The sequence below is a fragment of the Syngnathus scovelli genome, chromosome 3 (genome assembly GCF_024217435.2).
Source record: "Syngnathus scovelli strain Florida chromosome 3, RoL_Ssco_1.2, whole genome shotgun sequence".
Classification (NCBI taxonomy): domain Eukaryota; kingdom Metazoa; phylum Chordata; class Actinopteri; order Syngnathiformes; family Syngnathidae; genus Syngnathus; species Syngnathus scovelli.
Window position 1 is genome coordinate 22,221,239 of NC_090849.1, and position 22,749 is coordinate 22,243,987.

Below are 22,749 nucleotides of genomic sequence, written 5' to 3' on the forward strand. Positions count from 1 at the left end.
TCGGGATGAAAGGGGAGGTGGGGGAGATAAAGGCCGGCGTGAGCTGTCCTACCTGGAGGAGCTTGGCCCTGACTTTGTAGTATGCTTTGAGCCAGCGGATCTTGGAAGGAGAACACAGAGGAGGCTGGTCCGACTGCACGCTGACCAGGAGAAAAACAAAACTTGGTCAGCGACATACTCGGGCGTATACAAAATTGTACGACTTTGACGATATCGGGACGGATGCGATATATCGGAAGAAAATCAGCAACCGCACTTTGTGTTGGCGTATCAATAGCGTACCGCCAGAGGTAACAATACAATCAAAATCAGGATATGTGATAGGCTGTCGTCAATATGATGGAAGAAAATCGGTTATGATACACGGCGGCGGCTTTTCAAATATCGACAGTTTGGATTCGAAACGGATGGAGGCATGGTATTGTTCGCTTGGCTCGCGTCTCACCGTACAGTAATAACATCCGGAATCGAAAGACTTAGGGATGGACCGTGATGTATGAAAATCGATTTTCATCCAGTCCATCCATTGTCATCAAAATATCACAATGGTACCGCTCTGAGCACAACAACAATACGCCACGATCAAATCGCAGACGGACGATGATGCGTCCTCGATTATTTTCCTTCCCGATATCGCAGATTGTATCATTCTAAGCGATCTCACGATGATATTGTACCATTCATTGTGGAGTAACAGTAAGAACATAATAACGGCGGTACAGTATCGTAAACTTTCGTTTGCTAACGCTAGTGCAGCCGACATACCTGATGTGAGTCCTGGTCTCGTTGTCAGGGCTGTCCCAGATGGCTTTGGATGGCAGGGTGGCGGTGTGCCGCAACTCGTCTGTGTCCGCCTCGTCCTGGAGAGGCGGGTGGAGGTGTCCCTCCGGGCGTTGGCCCGACTCGGCTTCGGAGCTGACCTGGGAGCTGCTCGGACTGAGGTTGCCCGATGAGTCCAAGCGACTGCTGTGAGTCAAGCAGTTGGAGAGTGAGCATCATGTTGCCTACTGCCATGTTCAACCCTAACCCTAACCCTAAAAGACTATATATTGGTATTTATGATGAATAGAAATTGCAGGGAGGACCAAACACAGGGAAGTAGGCTTGAAGGATGGGCAACTTCTATTGGCAGTTGGAACCAAAAGTGTTTTTGACTTGAATTTTGGGCATAGCTTCTTGAGCTGTTTTACCCGGCTACTAAATTTCAGGTTGTTAAGTTCCACTGGTGTCCGAGGTTGAATTGTCAACACGTGCTCGAGGCAGACTTGTTCACAATATTTGAACGCTGGGAGCGACGCCTTAGAGGTGAAACCCGGCAGACGTCTGGGAGGCGGCTCCGTGATGCCGACGGCTAACGAAGTAAGTGGCGGTGATTTACTTGGTCCTGGCCTCGCTCCAAACAGCCTCTCCCTCCCCTCCTTTTATTGCCGTCCGCACCGCCACGCAGTCGTCAATCCATCCCACCCACATTGATTCATATAGTAAGAAATTGGCTGCGATTGCGAGCATCGTTCAAGGAGGGCGAATTACACACACCTCCCAAATAAAAAGATCCTCTGCCTCTTCGTCACTGTCAAGAAAGCTGTAACGCTGTTACGTAGGCGCTCGCTGCTGTAGCGGGACACGCACTGCTGAGTCGTTCCCTGGCAGACGTTCTCATCTGCACTTTTCATTTGCAACGGCTTTGACTAGCCAGCCCTGTCGCCAGACATACTTGTTAGCCTCAAAATTGTGTTTACAAAACACAAAGCTTTGTTAGTTCATAAATTGTACAACGCGATATTGGCCGTTTTGTGGCATTTGGAGAGATTGCCTCTGATGGGGCTTTATGGAAGGCCCGATTTCCGCGTCTGTTACTATTTGCTGCGTTTGCCTGTCTGTTAAAGCTCTTGGATGATTTTTTTAATGACCACACTTTTTTTTTTTTTTTCTTTGCATGATGTTGACATAAAGTTTATGCTGTGTCCGCTCAGTGGACTAGTGGTAGAGTGTCCGCCCTGAGACTGGAAGGTTGTGGGTTCAAACCCTGGCCGGGTCATACCAAAGACTATAAAGAATGGGACCCATTGCCTCCCTGCTTGGCACTCAGCATTAAGGGTTGGAATTGGGGGGGTTAGATCACCAAATGATTCCCGGGCGCGGCACCGCTGCTGCTCACTACTCCCTTCGGGGATGGGTTAAATGCAAAGACAGATTTCACCGCACCCAGTTGTGTGTGTGACAATCATTGGGACTTTAACTAAAAAGTCTGCTAGCTTTATGCCGACTTGCTCAGATGACACAATTTGGTCAAACGTTTTTGGGTTTAACTGTTAAAATGTTTCAATGTCTGTTGATTTATGGGTTAGTTTCCCCATTAACTTCAACTGGGGGTGACAAAGAAAGCAAACACGCTTCAGAAAATCATTTCCTTTTTTTTTTCAAGAGGCTCCCATTTCTAATTAGCAAGAGACATAGAACAGATTCTAAGGAATACTTTAAAAAAATATGTTTTAATATCTTTAAATCCCCTTTTTCACCGACCAGTGTTTTCAAAATCGGTGAACGTTGCAAGGGTTTGTTCAAGGGCTCAAACGGTCGCCAGACGTTGGGAAGACGTTAGCCTATAATTTTGTTGTCGCAAGGGAATTTTGAACAAGTTCAAAGTTTCCAAACGACAAGAAAAAAAAACACCAAAAATGTCTGCTTGCTAGAGTAAGTGCCATGCTAGGTATAGTTAGCTCATGGTTGTGAAGGTGACGTAAAATCACATGGACATAACTAACCAAAGTGAACAAGGATGAGAAAGGAAAGGGAAAGCTAGCAATAGTATGATGACAAGCACTAGCCTTGGGGCAGTTTCTTGCGTCAGAAGGCTCTTCGAGGGCTCGGCGTTCTGTGGCGTAGCCACGCTGACATCTTCCTCACACGGAATCACTCGTACCTGATCTTCATCCAAACATTCAGCTAGGGACACTGACTCGGAAGCAAGTCCCGTCTGCGGTGACTCAGCAAGGCTGTCGCAGCTCTCGGTTTTGGAAGTCCCACTCGGCGTGTCGCTCTTCGTGTCTTCTGAGCCTTGGGAGAGTTTGTCCACTTCCTCGGCGGGTGTCGGACTTTGGGGCTGCAGTTGGGCAGTGACGACAGCAGACTTGGGAGAATCGGAAGTTCCGAACATCGAACCAAGTTTCCCGCCAAAAAGTGATGATGATTCTTCCTTTGTTGAGTGCTTCTCATCCTGGAAAATGCCTACCGAGAGACTTTTAAAACCAGAAAAGAGCCCCCCCTCTGTCTGTGGGGGCTGAGATGGTTTTGAATCTACAGTTGGCGGTGTAGAGGACATGAAGAAGGATCCGATTGATGATGTTCCTTCAGTAGCGACAGATAAAAAGCCAAATTTAGGTGCAGGAAGGTTTGGTGTTTCAAAAGTGGTTTTGGTCTCTGGTGTAGTGTCTTGGGCTTCCGGGGGAGGAAGTGACATTGTTTTGTCAGACACCTGAGAGTGATCTTCTTGCTCTAACATTTTTTCTGAAACTTCTCCATCTTGTTCAACGTTAAGACTTTCCTTGGCGTCTTCCTTATATGCATGTTCCGCTTCCTCGACTGAACCCTTTTCAAGGATGGAGTCCTCTGTTGTCTTCACAAATTCTTTAGTCTTTTCAGATGAAGGTTGAGGTGCCTCAGATTTGGTCGCTTCGGGACCCTTGAACATACTGAGAATGTCTCCTGTAAGGGATTCGGGGGCAATGCTACTTGAAATACCAAAAAATGAGCTTTTTTGTGATTGGTGCTTTGTTTTTTCCTGTTGTCGGGAAGTAGCTGACCCAAAGAGAGAACCAGGTGAGCTTGAGAAGAATGCACCAACAGTTGCCTGTTTACTTTGAGCGCTCGAATTGTTGGAGAACATAGACATGAATCCAGAAAACGGAGTTGGCTCAGAGGACTTCTGAGGTCCTGGTGGTGTGGGCCCAGGCATTTTCGATCCCTCCATCTGTGGGGGTCCTCCCATTCTGTGTGCTTGCGAAACAGATGGCCTACCTGAGAGAGGTCTCGGTGTGGGCTGTTGTGGAGGTACATCAGGACCCTTAATGTGCACTGTGTCTAAAGGCATGATTTTAGGTGGGTTTATTCCAGGAACTGTGTCCTCAGCGGTTGCCAAGACAGCTGAAACAGAACCATCAAAAGATGAGTCTGGTTTTAGTGAAGGCTCTGCCTTACCTGGCTCCTTCGCACACACTGGCATTTCTGAGGGTGTGAGTGAAGCCAATGGTTCCGTCGTGGGCTCCTCTGCTTTAACTACAGTTGCTTCCTCCATCTCTGTAAGACCCGTATCAGTAGAAACGCCAGATGAATCACCAGCTGTTTTTTCTCCATCTACTGCTTGTTCTTTCAGATCTGATTGCTCAGTGTGTGGGTCTTCATATGTACTGAGAAGATCTGGGATTCCTTCTTCAGGTTTCTGTTGTTTTTGTGGCTCAGGAATTGGTATGGCTTCAATACCAGGTTGCAAATGCTCCACCACAATCATGTCAGCTCTGGCATGATCACCGCAAGTCTTAGTTTCAGATTCGTTTTTGACAGCGTCTTTCATGTTTAAGACGAAAGAGCTTCTGGTGGTTTCTGCTCTCATCTCTGATTCGCCTACTTGCTGGTTGTCGTCTCCACTCAATTGGTTGTCTAAAACCACAACTTCTTTTATGTGTATAGTGTCACTCTCTAGTACGTGAATTACCTTTTGTGGATCTAACCCTACATCAGAGTCATTTTCAGCACACGGTGGCATTCCATCAGTTATGTCTTCTTCTGTTCCTGTGCCAGTATTGTCAAATGTTTTCTTGGTGTAGTCTTGTATATCTTCATATTCCTTTTCAGTCAAAATAACATCCGGGTGTGAAGGCTGGGACTTAGGGTCAACATTAATCAAGTTTTCAGAGTGACTTGTTTCTTCGGTTGGGCTAGGTTGCGTCTCAAGAGCCTCTTTCGTTTCTTGGGGTTTTACGTCTTCACTTTGGCTAGGCTCTGTTAGGAGAGCTTGTTTTGTTTCATCTTCAGTTGTACTATGACACCCCTTCTCAAGAGCAATTAATTGTGACTCTTTTTTGGATTCCTCTGTGAAAGATATTGCAAACATCCCAATCTCAGTTTTGGTTCTGTTTCTATCAGCAGTCCCTCCGAGAGAGGACACAGAAGGTGCTTTAAAACCGCTGTCTGGCTCAGGTGCCTGATTCTGCTGGTTTTGTACACCAAACATAGAGAACAGTCCTTTTCCAGGGGGCTCTGAAGATTTGAGTTCTGTTGGTTCTGTTTGTCCTGCTGCAGGCATTCTTGGTCCACTCTGAGTCAATGCACTGGGGCTCCCAAGCTTGGAGAACAGGCCTGTACCTGGGCTTTCTTTGTTGGAGGTACCTTGGAGCAAACTGCCAAATAAAGCAGAACCAGTAGTAGCTGGAGGAGGACCTCTTGGACTTGACCCCTGCTGGGGGGCAGGTCCACTGAACATGGAAAACAAGGTTTTTCCTGGAGGTTCTTTAGGAGGAGGACCTCTTGGTGGTACACTTCCAGCAATAGGACCTCTTGGTCCACTTGGTAGATTACTACTTGTGCTACCAAACATTGAGAACAAAGCTTTTCCTTGTGATTCATGTGAGTTTGAAGAAGTTGATGGTCCTTTGGTTCCTGGGGATGCTGGGCTGTTTGACCCACCAAACATTGAGAGTAAACTTTTTCCTCGTGTTTCTTGTGAAGTTGAAGAAGCAGACGGTCCTTTGGTTCCAGGGAATGCTGGGACATTTGACCCACCAAACATTGAGAGTAGTCCTTTTCCTTGTGACTCATGTGTGGTTGACTGAGGTAAGGGTCCTTTAGTTTCGGTGGATGCTGGGGGATTTGACCCACCAAACATTGAGAGTAGTCCTTTTCCTTGTGACTCATGTGTGGTTGACTGAGGTAAGGGTCCTTTAGTTTCGGTGGATGCTGGGGCATTTGACCCACCAAACATTGAGAGCAGTCCTTTTCCTTGTGACTCATGTGTGGTTGACTGAAGTAAGGGTCCTTTAGTTTCAGTGGATGCTGGGGCATTTGACCCACCAAACATAGAGAGTAAACCTTTTCCTTGTGGTTCTTGTGAGATTAAAGGTGACTGTCCATTGGTTTCAGAAGATAGGATATTTGACCCACCAAACATTGAGAGTAGTCCTTTTCCTTGTGACTCATGTGTGGTTGACTGAGGTAAGGGTCCTTTACTTTCAGTGGATGCTGGGGCATTTGACCCACCAAACATAGAGAGTAAACCTTTTCCTTGTGGTTCTTGTGAGGTTAAAGACGACTGTTCATTGGTTTCAGAAGAAGATGGGACATTTGACCCACCAAACATTGAAAGTAAACCTTTTCCTTGTCGTTCTTGTGAAGTTGAAGAAGGTACCGGTCCTTTGGTTTCAGGGCACGACCCACCAAACATCGAGAGTGATTCAGTCCCAGCCATATCTTTGGTAGTTGAACTAGGGAGGATACTTTCAAGTATTGATATTCCAGATTGGGAAGCAGTCGGCTCTGGACTTGCATTAGAGGTGCCCAACATGGGCAATAAACTCTTTCCTTGTTGTTCGTTGGGCAGTTGACCAAGCTCGGCTACTGGACTATCTTCCTTGGAAGGTTCTTTGACAGAACTGACTTGAGAAGCAGGAAAAGAAGCATCCTTTTCTGTATTGCCGTCAAGATGTTGGACGTCTTCAGAGGGTATTATATCCGACGGTGGTTCGATCAGTTTATCGTGAAATTTGATGTCGGGTGATACAATTTCTGAAGTTGTTCTCTTGTCATCACGAGGAGGTTCTGTACTTTCTTCTGGTTCGAGGGTTGATGCTGTCCGGTCATTAGGTGGCTCATCTTTTTCAAGCTGTGCAAGTGGTTTCTCAACGGGTGGTTCACAAACGACACGGGTGTCTGCTTTGAGATCTTCTGAAACAAAGGCTTCTGGGAGGGAATGTTTCTTTCCCTGGTCATCTGCATTCGACTCATTTATCAGCAGTAACCTCTTGGGTAAACAGGGTGTGGTCTCTATGCTCATGGCATCTGTAGCTCTATCGTCCAAAGACGTATCAGGTTCAGAATCTTTCCCACACTCTGTGGGGGTTGTCACAGTTTCAGTGATACCTTCGTCAGCCCTGACTTCTTTGGACACATCTTCAGTCAACTCATCTTCTGGTGAACTTGCAGCAGAGACAAATATATGGGGTAGTCTGACATACTGTCTTGGTTCACTTGGATCCATTAGTTGATCAACAGGCAACGTGTCTGAAACATTAATGCCAATGTAAATTGATCTGGGTAGGCTTATTTCTTCCTGCGATTGGTCACTTCCAGTACTTAGTTGTGGGGATTTTGGGTTGGGTTCTTGTGGCATAGTTTCTGACAAATCTTCAGACAATGTAGGTGAGGGTTCCACTGTGGTGTCTTTATTGAGAGTGACTTTGGAAGGTGGGGTGCTGCCTGGTTCATTAGATAAAGATTCTGATATTGGTATACTTGATTTTTGTGTTTTTTGGGCTTGCTGAACATTGACAGTGGACGATGTTATAGATTCTTGATGGGTCAAGCCACTGGATGTGAAACTATCCACGATGTGATGTGATTCCAAAATGAGTGATGATAGCGGAGGCAGATCTTTCAGCGGGCTTGCAGGTTCAGATGGTAAGGTACTAGCTACCAATGGGGAAGGTGAAACATGGCTACCATAAACAAGCTCAATAGGTGTAACCTGAGATTTTTCTTCCACAGGTGCAGACCCGGTTATAGTGGGGTGGGGTGTTACTCCTGTTTGATTTTCAGTGACATGGGAACCTATATTACTGAACAATGAAACTGACCCCTTGACAGAAGAAGCTCCTGACTGGGATGAAGGCATAACTTCCTGTCTTTGAAGTTTTGGTCTAATACCCTGTTCGACTGTTTGGAGGTCAGGTTTAAAACTTTGCTCCCTCGTTTGGTTTGAGGGCTTGTATTTTGAGGCCATGGGTTGGGAGACAAGGTTGGTAAATCCTGTCGTAAGCTGGGTAGAACCGGTAGCAGTTGAAGGTACATTTGGTTTCTGACTTTGATGCATAATAGCGGGGTATTGTCTAGTGTCAGGCTGATCTGATAATAGAGCGGGCATTGTTTTCACCAAAGGTTCCGTATCCACAGAATTCAATGAATCTTGTCGTTTTTCCGAGACTTGAATAACAACCGACACAGGTGATGATCTCAAAGGCTGAGAGGTCTTGATCGTTTCCTTAATGTGATGTTCCTGGGTAACGGATGGCTTTTGATGACTTCCTGTGACACTTTGTCTGGGGCTTTCCTCCAAGTTACCCTGCTTGTTGAAAAATTGGGGTTTTGCAGGAACACTTGGATCTTGGCTTTGCAACATTGTCACCATTGATAGTGACGTAGCTGAATCTACAGGTGCCATGTAGCCTACAAGGTTGGTTTGTGTTATTTTTGGATGTATTTGCTCAAGTGTTTTGGCTTGAAAACTTCTTGTACTGGCCTTGTGATATGTGCTATTGGAGGATGGGCCGTCGAGCTCAGCTTGAATTTCGGAATTTTGTCCAAAGTTTGCTTGGTGTGTTCCTGAAAGGTCAGTCATACCTGGTTGAGAAGTAGTGTGATCATAGGGTGAGTATCGAAAGATTTGTTGAGGGGTGTAAGCTCTTGTGTACTCCTGTTGCTGGCAAAGGCAGCTTAGATACAAAGGAGGCGAGGAAGGATCGTTCGCACTCAGACTTTGACTATTTGTGGTCTTATTTTGAGTATCCACAGTCAGGTCCACTAAACCTTGCAACAACTTCTTTTTGATTTGACCAGTTTGTTCTCTTTCAAAGGATTCTTTCCTTACATTAACATTCATGTAATTTACAGGCACTCCATCTTCTTGTTCGGCGTAAATATCAGAAATATTTATTCTGTTGACGCTGGTTTTTATAGAAAAGTCCAATGGTTTGCGTGCTTGCTGGACTTGCTTGTATGTGAAGCACAAAGGGTCATTGGTATGGCAGTTGGATATATGACTCTGGAGTGTCTCTGTTGTGTCAAGATCAGTCAGGGCGACCCCTCTTTGTTGCGATTCGGCTGGAGGTATCTTATGGTATGTGGGTTCTAGTTCTACTATGAGTGGAAGGCCAACAGAGTCCTTCCTGGCCATTGCTCGTGCACTAGGCTTATTAATAAGTGAAATGGCGTCATGAAGCTCGGATGAAGGCACTGTGGCGCTTATTGATGTGCTGCCAGGTGGCTTGGGTGACATATCCAGTGGACCTCCCGCAGTGGAAATCACTGAGGTGGGTGCAAGGAGCATAGCTGGTAATACAGCGTCTGAATATTTTAACAGAGGTGGGAGGGGAACTGTTTTCTGCTGTTCTTGACAATGAATCCACTCAAAGGATTCTTGAGAGGGAAGGTCTTTGATTAGCGCAAGGCCGGGAGAATTATTGCGTGCCATTTGGCGGTCGTTTGCTTTTCCTTTGGTTAAGGGAATTCCTTTGGTCAGAACTTCGTCCGCTCTCGAGTCGAGTACCGTTTTCAGGCCTGTTGGTTTCGAAGACATGTCAAGTGCAGCCTTGATGGAATTGGCAGGTGCTGAGGCTTGCTCAGGGGATTGGTCGGAAGAACGCCGCGGATGTGACGGGACCCGGTATCTTTGAATATCATCTCTCATAGCGGACTGTTTTTCATGGTTTTCATCAGAATCAACAGGAAGAGGATATCCCAAGACCTCTGTTAGTTCTCTGTATGATAAGTCAAGAGACTCCTGATGAGTCTGGTGTTTTCTCTCCAGACTGACATGTTTTCTCTTGGTCAGTGCAAGTGCTTCAGTGGTCACCTCTGAGTCTCTTGACACATTGTTGTCTCCTTTAGGTGGGGATTTTGCCAACTTAGAAGACATGTCTTCCACCGCTTTGACTAAATTGGCCGGGGCGGTGTATTGGTTTTCAAGACAGCTATACAAAGTGGACGTAAACGATGATGCTCTCCTGCTGTTGACGCGAGCCTGATGGGCCAAATAATCTGCTCCTAAGACTCCACACGGTTGCCTCTGAAAGTTAAAAGTGGGATTCGGCTGCTTTTCGCCAATGTGTATTTGCTTTGGAACTGGGCTTCTTTGAAGGGAGGAGGATGCAAATGATCCAACCTGGGGGGAACATCCCACTTGATTTGTCTCGATATTTTGCAACTTTGGCTGAGCTGCGGTCTTTGAGGACATATCTAGTACGGATTTAAACAAGTTTGCTGGCGTGGTAATCTCCTGGTTTTCATTAGATGGGTATTTAGTGGAGGTAATGCTTGCTCTTCCCTTGTCGACACGGGTCTGTTGTGATGACTGGTCGGTAACAATGGATACCTCGGATTCCTTAGATCTTTTCAACTTGTGTTTGGAAAAGTCAACAACCTCTAATTTTTGCTTCAAAGCTTCAGTTTGGAGATCTTTTTCTGTTGTAGGTTTGATCTTATTGCTTGCAGTGGAAAAATCTAAAACTTTGCCCCCTGACTGATAGCCAGTTGATGAGCCAAAATAACGGTTCCTGTCGAAAAGTTTAACTTCATCATTAACGCAGGGATTCAGGATGTGTAACTGTGGCGGTTCTTTGTGTGAATCTTTCAGAATGGGAGCTGGAGTATTAACGGAGTGGATTCTGCTGGCATTGCCAATCCCAGAGCCTGAAGTCTTGGTGGTCTGTGGTGATTCTCTGGGCTTGTCTGTCTGAGAGGGCTGTCTTGCTAGTCGAGGTCTCTGAGAAGAAGACATAGTGGTTGAAGCCGCTGAAGCTACTGGTGATGAAGGAGCTGAAGTGACAGGGGTAACATTTCCTGAAGGGGGGAGTTGTTTTTGCATGGGTTCAGCTACCTTTGATGCTGATGGAGTCTGGGGAAGGCTCCTGGTAACAGTTGAGGAAAGATTGCAAGGTGACGCAGTTGTTGAGGATGGAAGTGATTGAGAATTTGTCACTTGAGTGCCAGTTGGCTTGGAAAAGTTTCCTCTGGAGACAACAGAGCTTGTTTTTTGTTCAGATTGGTCCACGGGTGCATCAACGACATGTCCAATCCTAATTTCAGGGATCTGGTGATGCTTCTTGGGAGATATTGGCTTGTGGGACTTTACGGACGGTGGATTTGAGTATGTAGGCATGTTTTTCACCCCTTGATTCAGCCAGTATGGTCCTCCATGCTCCGCTTTGGAAAGGTTTACTGTCAAATCGGTGGCTTTCAATGGAGGCTGGTCGTTGCTGTAAAGGTTTTCTGCTGCTTTCACTGTGATTTTTTTTAGTTTATACACCGTGAAGTCCACGGGGGATTCGAACTGAGAAGACAGGGACTCCTGAAACATCTGAGAGAAACTTTCCAAGTTCATGTTCATGATTTTTTCACCCTTATGTAGAGCTGAGGTGAGATCCTCCGGAGCATCCGGTAGCCCCGATCTGATGTGCAATTGTTCTGGAAACCTAGGAGTTTTTTCTTCTGGGCAGAGGGGGATTTTAAAACCACACAAGGTTATTTTTTCCCTTTCTTTGTGGGTCAAAATGTTTGCGATATTCTCTGTAATGTTACTGAGTCTCTGTAAGTCCTCCGGTGCGGCACAGGCATAAAGGTGTTTACCAGCTCTGTCAGTCAATAGAGAATAAATAAAGTCTTCGTTGGTGTACACATAATATCCGCAGTCCCCAGCTTCTGCTGGCCACCAGAGCCCTTGATCCAGCAATGACAGCCATTGGTGGTACCATTCTGAGTCCTCAAAAAGCATTTCATCATCGCTGAGCAATGAGGCCCCAGCTGCTCTGCTCAAATCCACGGCGCTACGCGTTAGATCCATTGGACCTTTTTTGGTGGAGAGTTGTTTTAAAAAGTCTGTCGCTGACTTCAAACTAAAGTCATTGAGAGTTACATCGTTGAAGGTTGCTGCCTTCTCTGCTACATAGTTAAACTCTGAGAGAGACTGACTTCGGTTTAGACCGCTTCTTGACTTTTGGCTAGACAGATTTAGACCCCCTCCCTGTGTAATCCAGGGTTGGCGCTTCTCGTCAAGTTTATCTAAGTGGTCACAGCTGGTCCACGGCATCTTATCCCTGCAGGTCATATCAAACAAAACTAGGTCTTCATCTTGTTCTAGGAAGCGATTTCTCCTCTCAAAAGGCCGGGTGGCAGAATCCTTCCATGGATGTGATGGAACATTAAAATGCCCGATATCCATTTCTTTAGGACTAGGCCAAGCGTGACTCTCCCAGTTGGGCGCTTTGCCTACACCTGCGGATGGTGCTCGGCCTTCGCTGTAGCTTTCATGAGCTTGAGCGGCAAGAGCCTCGGTGAGAGCATAGTCGTTAAGCTGCTGCCACAGGAGAGCTTCGATGAGACACTGGTGCTCATAGAGCTCGGGTGGAATTACACCGTGCTCCGTGAAGTTGTACAAAAGGTCCTTGTAGCCGTACTCTCCTGCCGTCCCGTACAAGAGACGCTGAATTTCCTCAAGGTAAAGCTGGGTGGGGGACACCGTGGGAACTTTCACAACCTGCGGCGGAGACTCTCTTGCGTGATTGACACCCATTGAAACTGCTGCTGTACTCGAAGGGGTATCCTCTTTAGTGTTTGGCAACAAACGGTTAAGAAGGCCTTTTTCTGGTTCTTTTTCTCGAGCAGAAGTGTGCTTGTCGCCGGGGGAGCTGTTAAGAATGCTCGACAGCAAAGAAGTAGATGTGCCACTGGTGTTGGATGACTTTGTGTCACTCTTTACAAAAATTGAGGCTTTTGAAGATGACTCGTCTATGGGATTGAACAGACCTGAGAGGAATCCCTTTTGATCTTTGGAGTCCTTCTCTCCCACCACATCAGGTGCAGAATGTATTTCCGCTGGTTTTGTTCTCTGAATCTGTGGACATCCTTGTTCCGCACGTGGTGGCTGCTGCTGCTGCGGCTGCATTGTTTGATTGTTTGCCAGGTCAGCTGTAGACGACGTTGGCTCCACATGAACGGAGATTTTGTTGAGCAGGCCAGAAAGTAAGCCACCCGATTCTGATGGCGCTGGACTGCCTTCAGTTTTAGGTGCTTGATGTTCCTGAGGTACACTCTCACCAGATGCAAGCTTCAGAAAGCCTGAAAGTAAACCTCCACCTTGACTGGGTTGTTCCGACGTGGCAGGTTGAGAACTCTTTCCCTGTGGTTGCTGCTGTGGAGACACTTTTTGACTTAACAGCCCAGACAGAAATCCTCCCTGGTTACCAGGTGGCTTTGCATTTTGTTGAGATCCAGCAGCGTTTGATTTACCCTGCTGTTGAAGTCCGCCTTGTGAGGTCTGTTGTTGTGGCGTGTTATCGGTGGTTAATTTACTTAACAGCCCTGAGAACAACCCGCTTTGTTGTGGCTCAGTCGCAGGGGTAGCCGGGTGTTGGGGTATCTGGCTTTGCCTTCGCAGTGGCTGCCTGTTGGAAGGACTCACAGATGGTTGTTGCTGCTTCTGCTGTTGCTGCTGGATTTGAGTGGTAGGACTTGAAAAGAGTCCAGACAAGAAACCGCCTTGTTGATTAGGAAGTTGCTGGTTTGTCTTAGTGCCTGCCATTTGTGTTTTTTGCTGATCTTGTTGAGTACCTGGTGGAGCAGCTGTGGGTGGTGTTGCCGCATCTGCAATTTTGCTAAAAAATCCAGTGAGTGTCCCTCCAGGAGTGCTTGTGGGCTGCTGTGGTGTGATTTGGTTTTGCCTGTGCAAGTTAGGCCTGATGCCCGGTTGCTGAGATGGTTTAGAGCTAGGTGTGCCACTATGTGGCTGGTTCTGTAAACTTTCAGGGGCTGTTTCTTGGCTCCCAATTCCAAACAGGCTTGAAAGGAAGCCACCTTGCTGAGGGGTTGCTGAAGGGGTTGCTGACTGTGGCTGAGATGATGCGGTGGTAGGTTCTACAATCTTGTTAAAAAGCCCAGACAGCAAATTACTTGACTGTTGATTGGTTGACTGAGCAGCTTGGGTTGCCGAAGGTCCTTTCAGTGGCTGTGGTGTTGCCGCTGAGGTTTTTGCTGGTAATTTTTGTGGTTGATCTGAGGTAACTTCTATTTGATGGCCCAGCTTGTCAGAGGGAGAACTTTGCAATGAAGGTGTCCCTTGAGGTAAAGTTTGGATATTTTCATTCATTTTTGTCATTTCATTTGCCACATCTGGTTGGACTTCCTGACAAGGCTGAGTAACCGAGTCAGTGGCTTTTTTCAAGAGCCCAGACAACAGTCCACCAATAGGGGGTTGCGCATCTGCGGCTTGTCCTTGACCAGATCCCTGCACAGATTGGTTTTGTGGCTCTGCTGCCGACGGCTGATTTGTAGGAGCCGACATGTTATCAGAGGCAAATTTTAAGAATCCTGATAAGAGTCCTGCCGATGGTTGAGTCGCAGGGTTCTGTGTCTGAGGTGAAGGTGGAGGTGGAGGGGGTGAGGAAAATATCCCTGAAAAGAGTCCTCCATGTTGAGGGGGATTTTCCCCTCCTTGGGTTTGTTTAGACTCCTCTGAAGGGCCAAGTTTTAAGAACCCAGATAAAAACCCTTGAGGCTGTGTCGTTTCTGGTTTTGATTCTAAAGGATCTTTATTTTGGACATCACTCAGACTCTGGAGGTTACGGACCGACAATGTGTCACTCCCACCGGCAGAACCCTCTGATTGCTCAGTGTGTGGTTCCGTTAGGCCGCTAGGTTTGGTGAGTGTCACACTAGGGGTCACTGGAGGTTTTGTGGGTTTCTTAGCCGGTTCACTTTGAGTTGCTTTGAATAGGTTTGAAAACCAGCCTGTTTCAGTATTTCCTTTCGGGGTGCTTTCAAGTAGTGCCACGCGGGTCGGCGAAGGCGTTCTCACAGGACTCGGGGATGGACTCCTTGGCTGTACACCGGTTTCCTCCTTGGTGGAAAACTTAAGAAGCCCAGAAAAAACCCCTCCCTCGGGTTTTACTTGGCTTGCAGTGGGAGAATCGTCAGAGGAGAAGAACGGGATCTTGAGTTTGCCACTTATAAATGATTCTTCTGCCGGTTTGGGGCTGTTTGGGGAGCTCTCAGGGGGATTTGTGGATATCAAAATGGACAAAGACTTCCTAAATGGACCAAGCAAGCCTGTATCTTCTTGTGAGGTTTCGGGTTTTGGTTCTGGAAACATGGGAGTTGTATGCTGAATATCCGCTAGTTCACCCGAAGATTCTGTCTCTGGGAGAAGCTCTACTGATCCACTTCCTGTGTCTGGAGAGAGCTCAACTGATCCACTCCCAGAATTTGGTCTCGGCAGTGCTTGTGAATCATCATTGGGACTTGGGACAGGAGTTACAGGGCTGGCAGCTGGTGTGCGTTGTTGTTGTTCTGATGCTTGAGGGGAAGACTCTCTTGATGGGGATGGTTCTCTTGATGGTGGTGTGCTGGAAAACAGCCTCATAGGACTAAGCCTGCCCAGCACAGATTCTAAACCAGAAGTGGTCTGGGGACCACCTTGTGCCTCTGTAATAGTAGACGCCTGGCTTGCTTCAGGTTGCCGAGTGGATTCTGATGATTGGAAAGGCATCAGAGACTGCAGGGAAAACCTTTTCTCAGTAGCGGGCTCCTGGGAGGCGGGGGGGACGATAGCCACAGGGGGGGACGTGCCACCGCTTTTGGGGATGAAAGAAAGCAGCTTTGAGATGCCAGATTCAGGCTGGGGGAACACCTTGGAGGACGGCGGGTCTGTGGGCATCACCCCGGATGTTTCGGTGGCTTCGGGGCTACTTTTTGGGACCATGGATAGCAATTTGAAGATCCCGGAGTCAACAGCGGGAGCCTTGGGAAGTTCTGTCGGGTCTGCTTCAGAAGTGGTTTTGGCTTGTGTAATTGTACTGAACAATGACATCATGACATTTTTAACACCTACTTTGTCCTCTGCTTTGATGTCCTCAGCTTTGAGGTCTTCAGCTTTAACGTCCTCGGACGTGACGTCTTCGCTTTTACTTTCCTTGCACGGCACAACTGGCAGCGACGGCAGTTTTCGCCTCACCGGTTTCTGCTGTAACTCAGAGCTGTTGAGCTCCTCCTCTTTGACGGTCAAGTACTGTGAAACGGAATCGACCAAGCACTTGAGTTCATCCATTGGGTTAACGTAGTCCTCACAGGACTCATCCTCGGGCAACAAGCTGGTGTCTGATCTCATTCCGGCCCCTTCAAGGTGGGGTGCATACCTGCTAGGATATTGATAATACTCGTATGTAACATCCGCCTCGCTGAACATCAGGTCCTCAAGTTCCTCATCCGATCCGAAGGAATACTGCACTTCGTCGGAACCTACGGATCCAAATTCGGTCCTGATCCTGGCCACATGTCGGGCCGCCTCCTCCTCGCAGAATGCCGCGTAGCTGTCCTCCAATGCGGTCTTGGCCCACAACCTGGTCTTGAACAGCAGACCTTCCCGGTCCACATGCTCTTGGAGGCATTTGATGGACGGGATGATGTCAATCTCAGGAGGGGACGACTCATCCTCAAAGCTGCCGGCTTGCCGGTAAACCAAGCGGAGGTCCCCGGTGCCAAAACCGGCTGGCCGGCGGGGCGCCTCACGGTCTTCGGGCGAGAGGGCGTCGCACTCCATTGTCTGGTAGAACCTACTGCCTCTGGATTCATGCGTTGTTGCCGTATCTGCGAGCCGGTAGATGATGCTCTTCTCCTCGTCCTCCCACATCTTCTGCTCTTGGTCCAAATAGTCATCCAGGACTCCCGAGTTGGCCACTCTGTACTTGCCCTCCCAGTCCTCCACACCCATGCCTGAGTCCACCGGGACTATTCTTACGCTGCTGCGCCTGCTGCTTGACCGCCTGGGCGGGAATGCAAAGGAGAAGAAAAAGTGCGACAGCAATGATGCAAAGAAAAGGAAAAGTGTTAACATGGAAGACAGAAAAGAAAGCATCAAGTGAGGGGGGGAAAAAGAACCCAGACATGGCGGTTTGTGTTTACCTGAAACTCCGCAGGTTTGGGCGCTCCATCTCAAAGCTGCCCCGCGAGAGCTGCTGGCGCTGGACCCGGCCTCCGATGGGGTACTGGTGGGTCGACGAGTTGGTCTGCGGGGAGTTGTGATAGCGTGGAGGCGGCGCTCGGACGGCCGCTTCCCAGTCATGGTCGTCCACAGCGCTGTCGTGATCGTCGAAAGCTGTGTTCAAGACAACCAGGTACACAACACTTTGGGAAAAAGGTAACAGCCATTCAGTCAGTTTTTTTTTTTTTTCCTTGTCAAGTTTGCATAAATTACCAAGTCAGCTCATCAAGTTCTGAGTGAGAACACAGACTACTGAGCGCCACAGATGAAAAGTACATTTAGATAAATACTGCTCTCTGGTGGTAAAAACGGGTTTTGCAACTTCAAAACTTTCTAGTCTTGCCTTGTCACCATGATTTGCCTCATGTCAAAGCCTAAGCCATCTTAAAATCATAAACCTCATCCTCGTCATAAAATCTGGCTCAAAACCTTCATTTTAATTCTGTGTACGTACTTTGCTGGTCCGTCCGTCCAAAATAAGCCCAGTTGCCTGGTGATCAGCAAGCAGGGAAACCACAAGAACAAGAAAAGTCACTCCGAGAAATCAAGACTACGGATGAAAAGGATGATGACGACGACAAAGGAGATGAGGTCATGATAGGGATGGCTTTTATGCAACACTCGCTCCAAATGAAGGAGCAAGAGAAGAGAAGAAAAGAAGTCGCACGCACACACACACACATGAAACCCGTTGCTTAACACCCTAACGATTTTTCCAAGCCAACACTGTCCTTGCAATCTAAAAGCCAAATGCTTCTTTGAAACCTTAAGCCTCATTTAAAACACCCTAAGCCTAAATTTGAAAACCAAAACAGGCTGATCTGAAACAATAGTAAAAGTTTAACTGTTATTCACTGCGTTTAACTCTTCTTCACACTTGGGAGAAGCCAAAACTACATTATGACGTCATACGTTTGTTAAAAAAAAAAGCGACAGAAGCCAACGTAAAATATGCAAACATGATGATTGGAATAGACACGTACACCGGCATGAATTGTGGCGGACCTCATGCAGTGACTTGTGCCTAATGAAGCGTCCGTACGAATTGTGAATATGAAAGATGAAGATGGAAATGTGCTACTCACAGCACTGCGAGGGCACGGACGCCACCCGTCCTCTGTCAATGGTGTCGTCATGCGGCGGATACTGACGCAAAAAGTCACATTTCATATTAAGCGTCATCGGCACGACTGTAATGAGCGCTGTCGGCCTGAAGGTAGCAGAAGAATGCACAAAAGGAGACTTGAACTCACGTCCCGCTCGTCCATGTTCATGTTGTTAATGCGATCCAGTTTGCGAGTCCAATATTGAGCTTCGTCCTCTGGAATGTCTGCAAAAACATCCGATCCGGTCCCCTTGTATAAAACCCTTAACGCAGGCTTGAAATGTTTATTTCTAAATCTACTCCAATGGATTCTTTTACTTTTTTGACTTTCAATCAATCAGTGTAGCCTTTTCATTTGCGAAAAATCACCAGCTGCAAATTCCGGTGTACAAATTCAGTTGGAAAAACATCGGCGGGTCTGCCTCAGGGAGCGCGTCACCCCGCCACCCGCAAGTGAGCTTTCGCCTCATTTTCGATGCCAGTCTGACCAATTGGGCATATAGCGTCAGCCTCGCTTGACACGTGAAAGAGTTTTTGATTTTCCTGAACATTTTGTGGTTTAAAAAGCGCTTGAAATATTTTGGGCAACTGACCCAATGGGAGCTCAAAGCGTGCGTCCAGCAGCACTTGGTGCGCAGTCGGTTTGGTGGTGCCAAAGATCTCATCTGCTCTCATCAGAACCTCCGAGTCCAGACAAGTCCACTCTCCGGGACCCTCCTGTAACACACGCAACACGTTGGCGGACCGTGTGTGTGTGTGCGCGCGTACGCGTGCGTGCGTAACCTCGTTGGACTGTCGAATGGCGTCGAGGGGCAGCAGCGCCGTGCCTATCAAAGTGTCCCAAATTAAACCCTTGTTCCACAATTCTGCCACCAGGGAGGCATCTTGATGGCTGATCTCACTACACAACAAATAAGCAAAATAATCAATCTTAAGCGGCGCATCAGCTTTATCAGTGTTCGACTCACAACATGAAGTCCTGCTCCCAGCACGGACGGTTTCCGCGCACCGCGATGGTCGTGCTCTTCACATTCTGCACCTTTAGTGTCACGTAGGCGTTGAACTTATCTGGAGATAAAAAAAAAAAAAAACTTTTTACTTAGCAGTGATGAGGGATCGGCTAGGATGAATTCAATGAGGTAGGATTTGAAAAGTTCCTTAACTTCTTTGTACTCCTTTTCGAGCTGTCCTAATTGTTAAGTTATTTACGACTTGCTTGGGACATTTTCTTATGTCCTGTCGTTTTTCCTTTTATATTTTACCAATATCTTTTCCCGTTTTTAAGCTCGAAATAAAATTGATCAAAAAAAAAAAAAAATCATATTTACTGCATGTGAATGAGCCCAACATGGATGTTTCAAACCAATTCCGTACTCTTGCCGTGTTGTTTTGGGAGAGGGCTTTTTTTGGTGGGTCTACTCACGATAATATATCCCTGCATTCTTGAAAACGGTTTTCAGTGTTTCACTTGCACACGATCAATGGAGTCTTAAAGATGAGAAAAGTCACCCAGAAAAGGCTGCTTAAAACCAAAGTAGCAGTCTTCCCTTCTGTTTTTGGACCTGGTCTTTTGAGACTCTTTGGTGCGTGATGGACATGGACTCTTGGAGGTGTCGACAACACCGGCACTCAATTTCAAACCAAAACGATTGAGTTCATTTTGGCCAAGGGGTCTTGAGATTTTTTTTTGTGGGTCTGCTCATGAGAGCCATGTTTGCCGAATTTCATTTGGCTTTGTGAAACTGGCCTTAAGGGCTGCGCTGCGTTTTCAAACTGAAGTTCGCGTGTTCGTTGTGAAAGCGAGCAAAGGATTCAACAAGCGACGGCCACAGCGGACGCAGAGAAAATCCGAGTGATTGCCAGACTAATTGAGGAAGTGACACATTTTCCGGGCCGTATATCTGCAGGGACATCCCGTTCCGCCTCTGGGATTTGAGCGTCCGCGACCAAACATATCGCGTATTATCAAAAATCAGATTGGCTTTTCTAAAGTGGAACAGCAGACTGGGGCGCCTCCCTTTCTTTTCTCCTTCTTGTACGCTCCACTGAATCTGAGTTTCCGGTGAAGCATTTTGCCGCAGTGGACAGCACCGGTCTCCCAGTCTCCAAAGGACAAGTTGCAATTCCACCCATCAAGTAGAACCCAGTTGTAAGGGAAGAGAGAAAAATCTTTTCTTCTGCCAACACGCAAGAGCAAATGAGCAGGAATTGGAAATCAGAGACATGCGGGACAAGCGGAGGTACTCAATATTATTCAAATGATGTGTCTGCTTGCTGCAAAAAAAAAAAAAAAAAAAGGAGGAATGCAAAGAGAGCTCTCACCTGTAGGCCCGTCAAGTTTGGCTTTCTTCACTGTGGGGGAAAAAAAAAAGAGAAAGCAAATGTTAACATCAACTTGTTGCTCCAACAAACATGAGCGTTGGGAGATCAAGCTGACTCAAGCTCAACGGTGACATGACTTTTAGTGTGAAAAAGTTAATTGCCAATTAAAGCTGAAGGGGTTAGCTCAATGAGGTTTACGTGCAAATCCACGCTGACCTTTTGTTTGAGGGGTGAAGAACAGACGAGAGAGGAATAAAGTGTCCTAGTGAGCTGCGAAGAACGGTAAAGGGAGTTACGCTTTTCGCAACTGCTGACTTGCTGGCCCATGGGCCCAGTAAAATATATACTTTCACAAGGTGGGGGCGGGGCTCATGACAGAAGGTCAGACCGGCGGGAATGTAACATTCTCGCATTGTCCGTTTTTTGTCACCAACATCCTCAAGGCCCCTTCACGGTGGCGGGAAAAAACGGGAAAGACTGACACGGCTTTGATGCTCAGCAAGCGGCATTATCGTGAGAGCACCGCCCCGTGCAAGCTCGACATTCCAGCACGCGCACAACAGCGGCAGATGGCCGCGGGATTACCCGCTCAGCCCCTCCCATCACGCACAAGGCTTACTTCCTTGTTTATTTCATCCTGCTGCGACCTCACTTCCTCTTCTCACCTGTCACTTCCTGCTGCTCACTTCCTGTTCTTACTTGACTTTCAGGTGCTCATTTCCTATCCTCACCTGCCACTTCCCCTTTTTGTTCTGTCAATGTAACCTCAAAATGTCGGACATTTGCTTATTCTGTGCGAAATGCTACGATTTCAGACTGACCTCACAGAAAATGCCACAGACAAAAGAATGCCGTGGAGGAACTTAAGTACGAGGCATTTTGTGATGTTGTATTTTGAGTTGATTTTTGACTTTTTTCCCCAGGGTCCCCCAACCTTGAGAAGCTTGACCAAGACGGAAGATAGAGTGTTACGCGGATGCTGTTCTTCTGGTTTGTCCAGATTGACGTTCTTTGTCCCCGCAAGGAAACGTTTCACACACACGTTATCAGTGTGTTGCCGACAATCGCAATGAAGACATCTATATTGATCCAAAACCGGGCCCAGCTGCAGTCTCGCAACTATCGGCCCAGAACGGACGAGTTGGGCAGCGGCGCCATCTTGCCTCGGGCATTCATCACACAAAACTGACGTGGAAGCGTCCACAGAGATGACAAAGCGACGACAAGAAAAAATGACCAAATGTCGGTTTAATCAACATGCAGCATGTTCTTGGAACGCGCCATAGCTGTTGTGAAAGCGCTACTGGAGATAAATAAAGATGTGTTGTGTTCAGTTGGCACATTGGTCCTATTCAACAACTGTCAAGCATCCGAGGCCGAGGACTTTGACTTTAGTTTTGTTTCATGGAAAAGCTGTGCTGATAAGCGGATGCAAATGCGTATTTGCAAACGTAGTCAGAAAGCATTGTGCCTATCGATTGGACATGAGCGTGGCTTCTCAATGCCACTTTTATTTTTTGTTCTATGTGTCGATAAGCTGATGCCAATGCAACCACCCCATACCAAATATTCAACAAAAATGATCAAATACCGATTTAGTGAGGAGGATAAGCGGTCAAAGAGAATGAATGATTGAATGATGGTCATCCCCTGAGGAGTCCACAGTAATAGGAGTTTTAATCACAACCAAACATAGTAGTTGTATATTAACACAGAAATCCAGGTGTGTTCTTTTATAACAACGAAAATTGCAGACCGGACAGGTGGATCGCGAATCGGAGTTGTGAACTGCATTCTACCGGTGACTTGGTCCAGGTGGACACACTCACCTCGGATACACAGAAGCGACATCGCAGCAGGCGGCTTCTTTGGGGGACTTGCGTCTCTTCAGTCACTTGTTGCACATCCACAGCCTCCACACTCCTTCATGCCCCGCCATTCAATGTTGAGTCGAAGTGGGACTAAAAAAAACTCAACATTATCGTCGCTTACGACTGACTGACTGACTGTCTGACTGACTGACTGACACCGGCTTTCACGGTGTGTGCGTGTGCGCCCGAGGCACGCACGCGCACAACCGATTAAAAGGCAGGATCAAATCCGACGAGCTGGGCGGCTCTTGTGTTGCGTTCAACGACAGGGTTCAGTTCGGGAATTGTAGCGTCAAATGGTTTCGGTCTTTTTATTTACAACGGTTTTTATTTACTTTCGTACCTTTGTACGTATAGTCATCATGGGAAATAATACATGCCTATGCCTTATATATATATATATGATTTCAAAGAATACATGCTTTATATATATATGA

At 47.1% G+C, this 22,749-nt stretch overlaps 1 protein-coding gene and 1 long non-coding RNA gene across 8 annotated transcripts in view; one reads left to right on the forward strand and one right to left on the reverse strand.

The window, feature by feature from the left end:
- LOC125993940 (protein unc-13 homolog B) overlaps nt 1-22,529 on the reverse strand; it is a 43,314-nt gene extending 20,785 nt beyond the window's left edge. For 3 of the 7 annotated variants that reach the window (XM_049762967.2, XM_049762968.2, XM_049762969.2), the window contains exons 1-12: nt 22,271-22,529; nt 20,442-20,471; nt 19,088-19,187; nt 18,903-19,020; nt 18,713-18,836; nt 18,268-18,344; nt 18,100-18,160; nt 17,469-17,504; nt 16,936-17,128; nt 2,829-16,796; nt 766-966; nt 53-140 (exon numbers count right to left, since the gene is read on the reverse strand). In XM_049762967.2, the coding sequence (XP_049618924.1) occupies nt 53-140; nt 766-966; nt 2,829-16,796; nt 16,936-17,128; nt 17,469-17,504; nt 18,100-18,160; nt 18,268-18,344; nt 18,713-18,836; nt 18,903-19,020; nt 19,088-19,187; nt 20,442-20,471; nt 22,271-22,292 (15,018 nt within the window). In that variant the 5' untranslated portion in view covers nt 22,293-22,529. The remainder of the gene's footprint in view (nt 1-52; nt 141-765; nt 967-2,828; nt 16,797-16,935; nt 17,129-17,468; nt 17,505-18,099; nt 18,161-18,267; nt 18,345-18,712; nt 18,837-18,902; nt 19,021-19,087; nt 19,188-20,441; nt 20,472-22,270) is intronic. The other 4 variants (XM_049762978.1, XM_049762971.2, XM_049762966.2 and 1 more) reach the window with 4 other exon arrangements.
- Nucleotides 20,977-21,781, forward strand: LOC125994233 (uncharacterized). The gene is made up of 2 exons (XR_007490543.2): nt 20,977-21,151; nt 21,365-21,781. It is a non-coding gene; the product is annotated as an uncharacterized lncRNA (long non-coding RNA).
- Nucleotides 22,530-22,749: the final 220 nt, after the last annotated feature.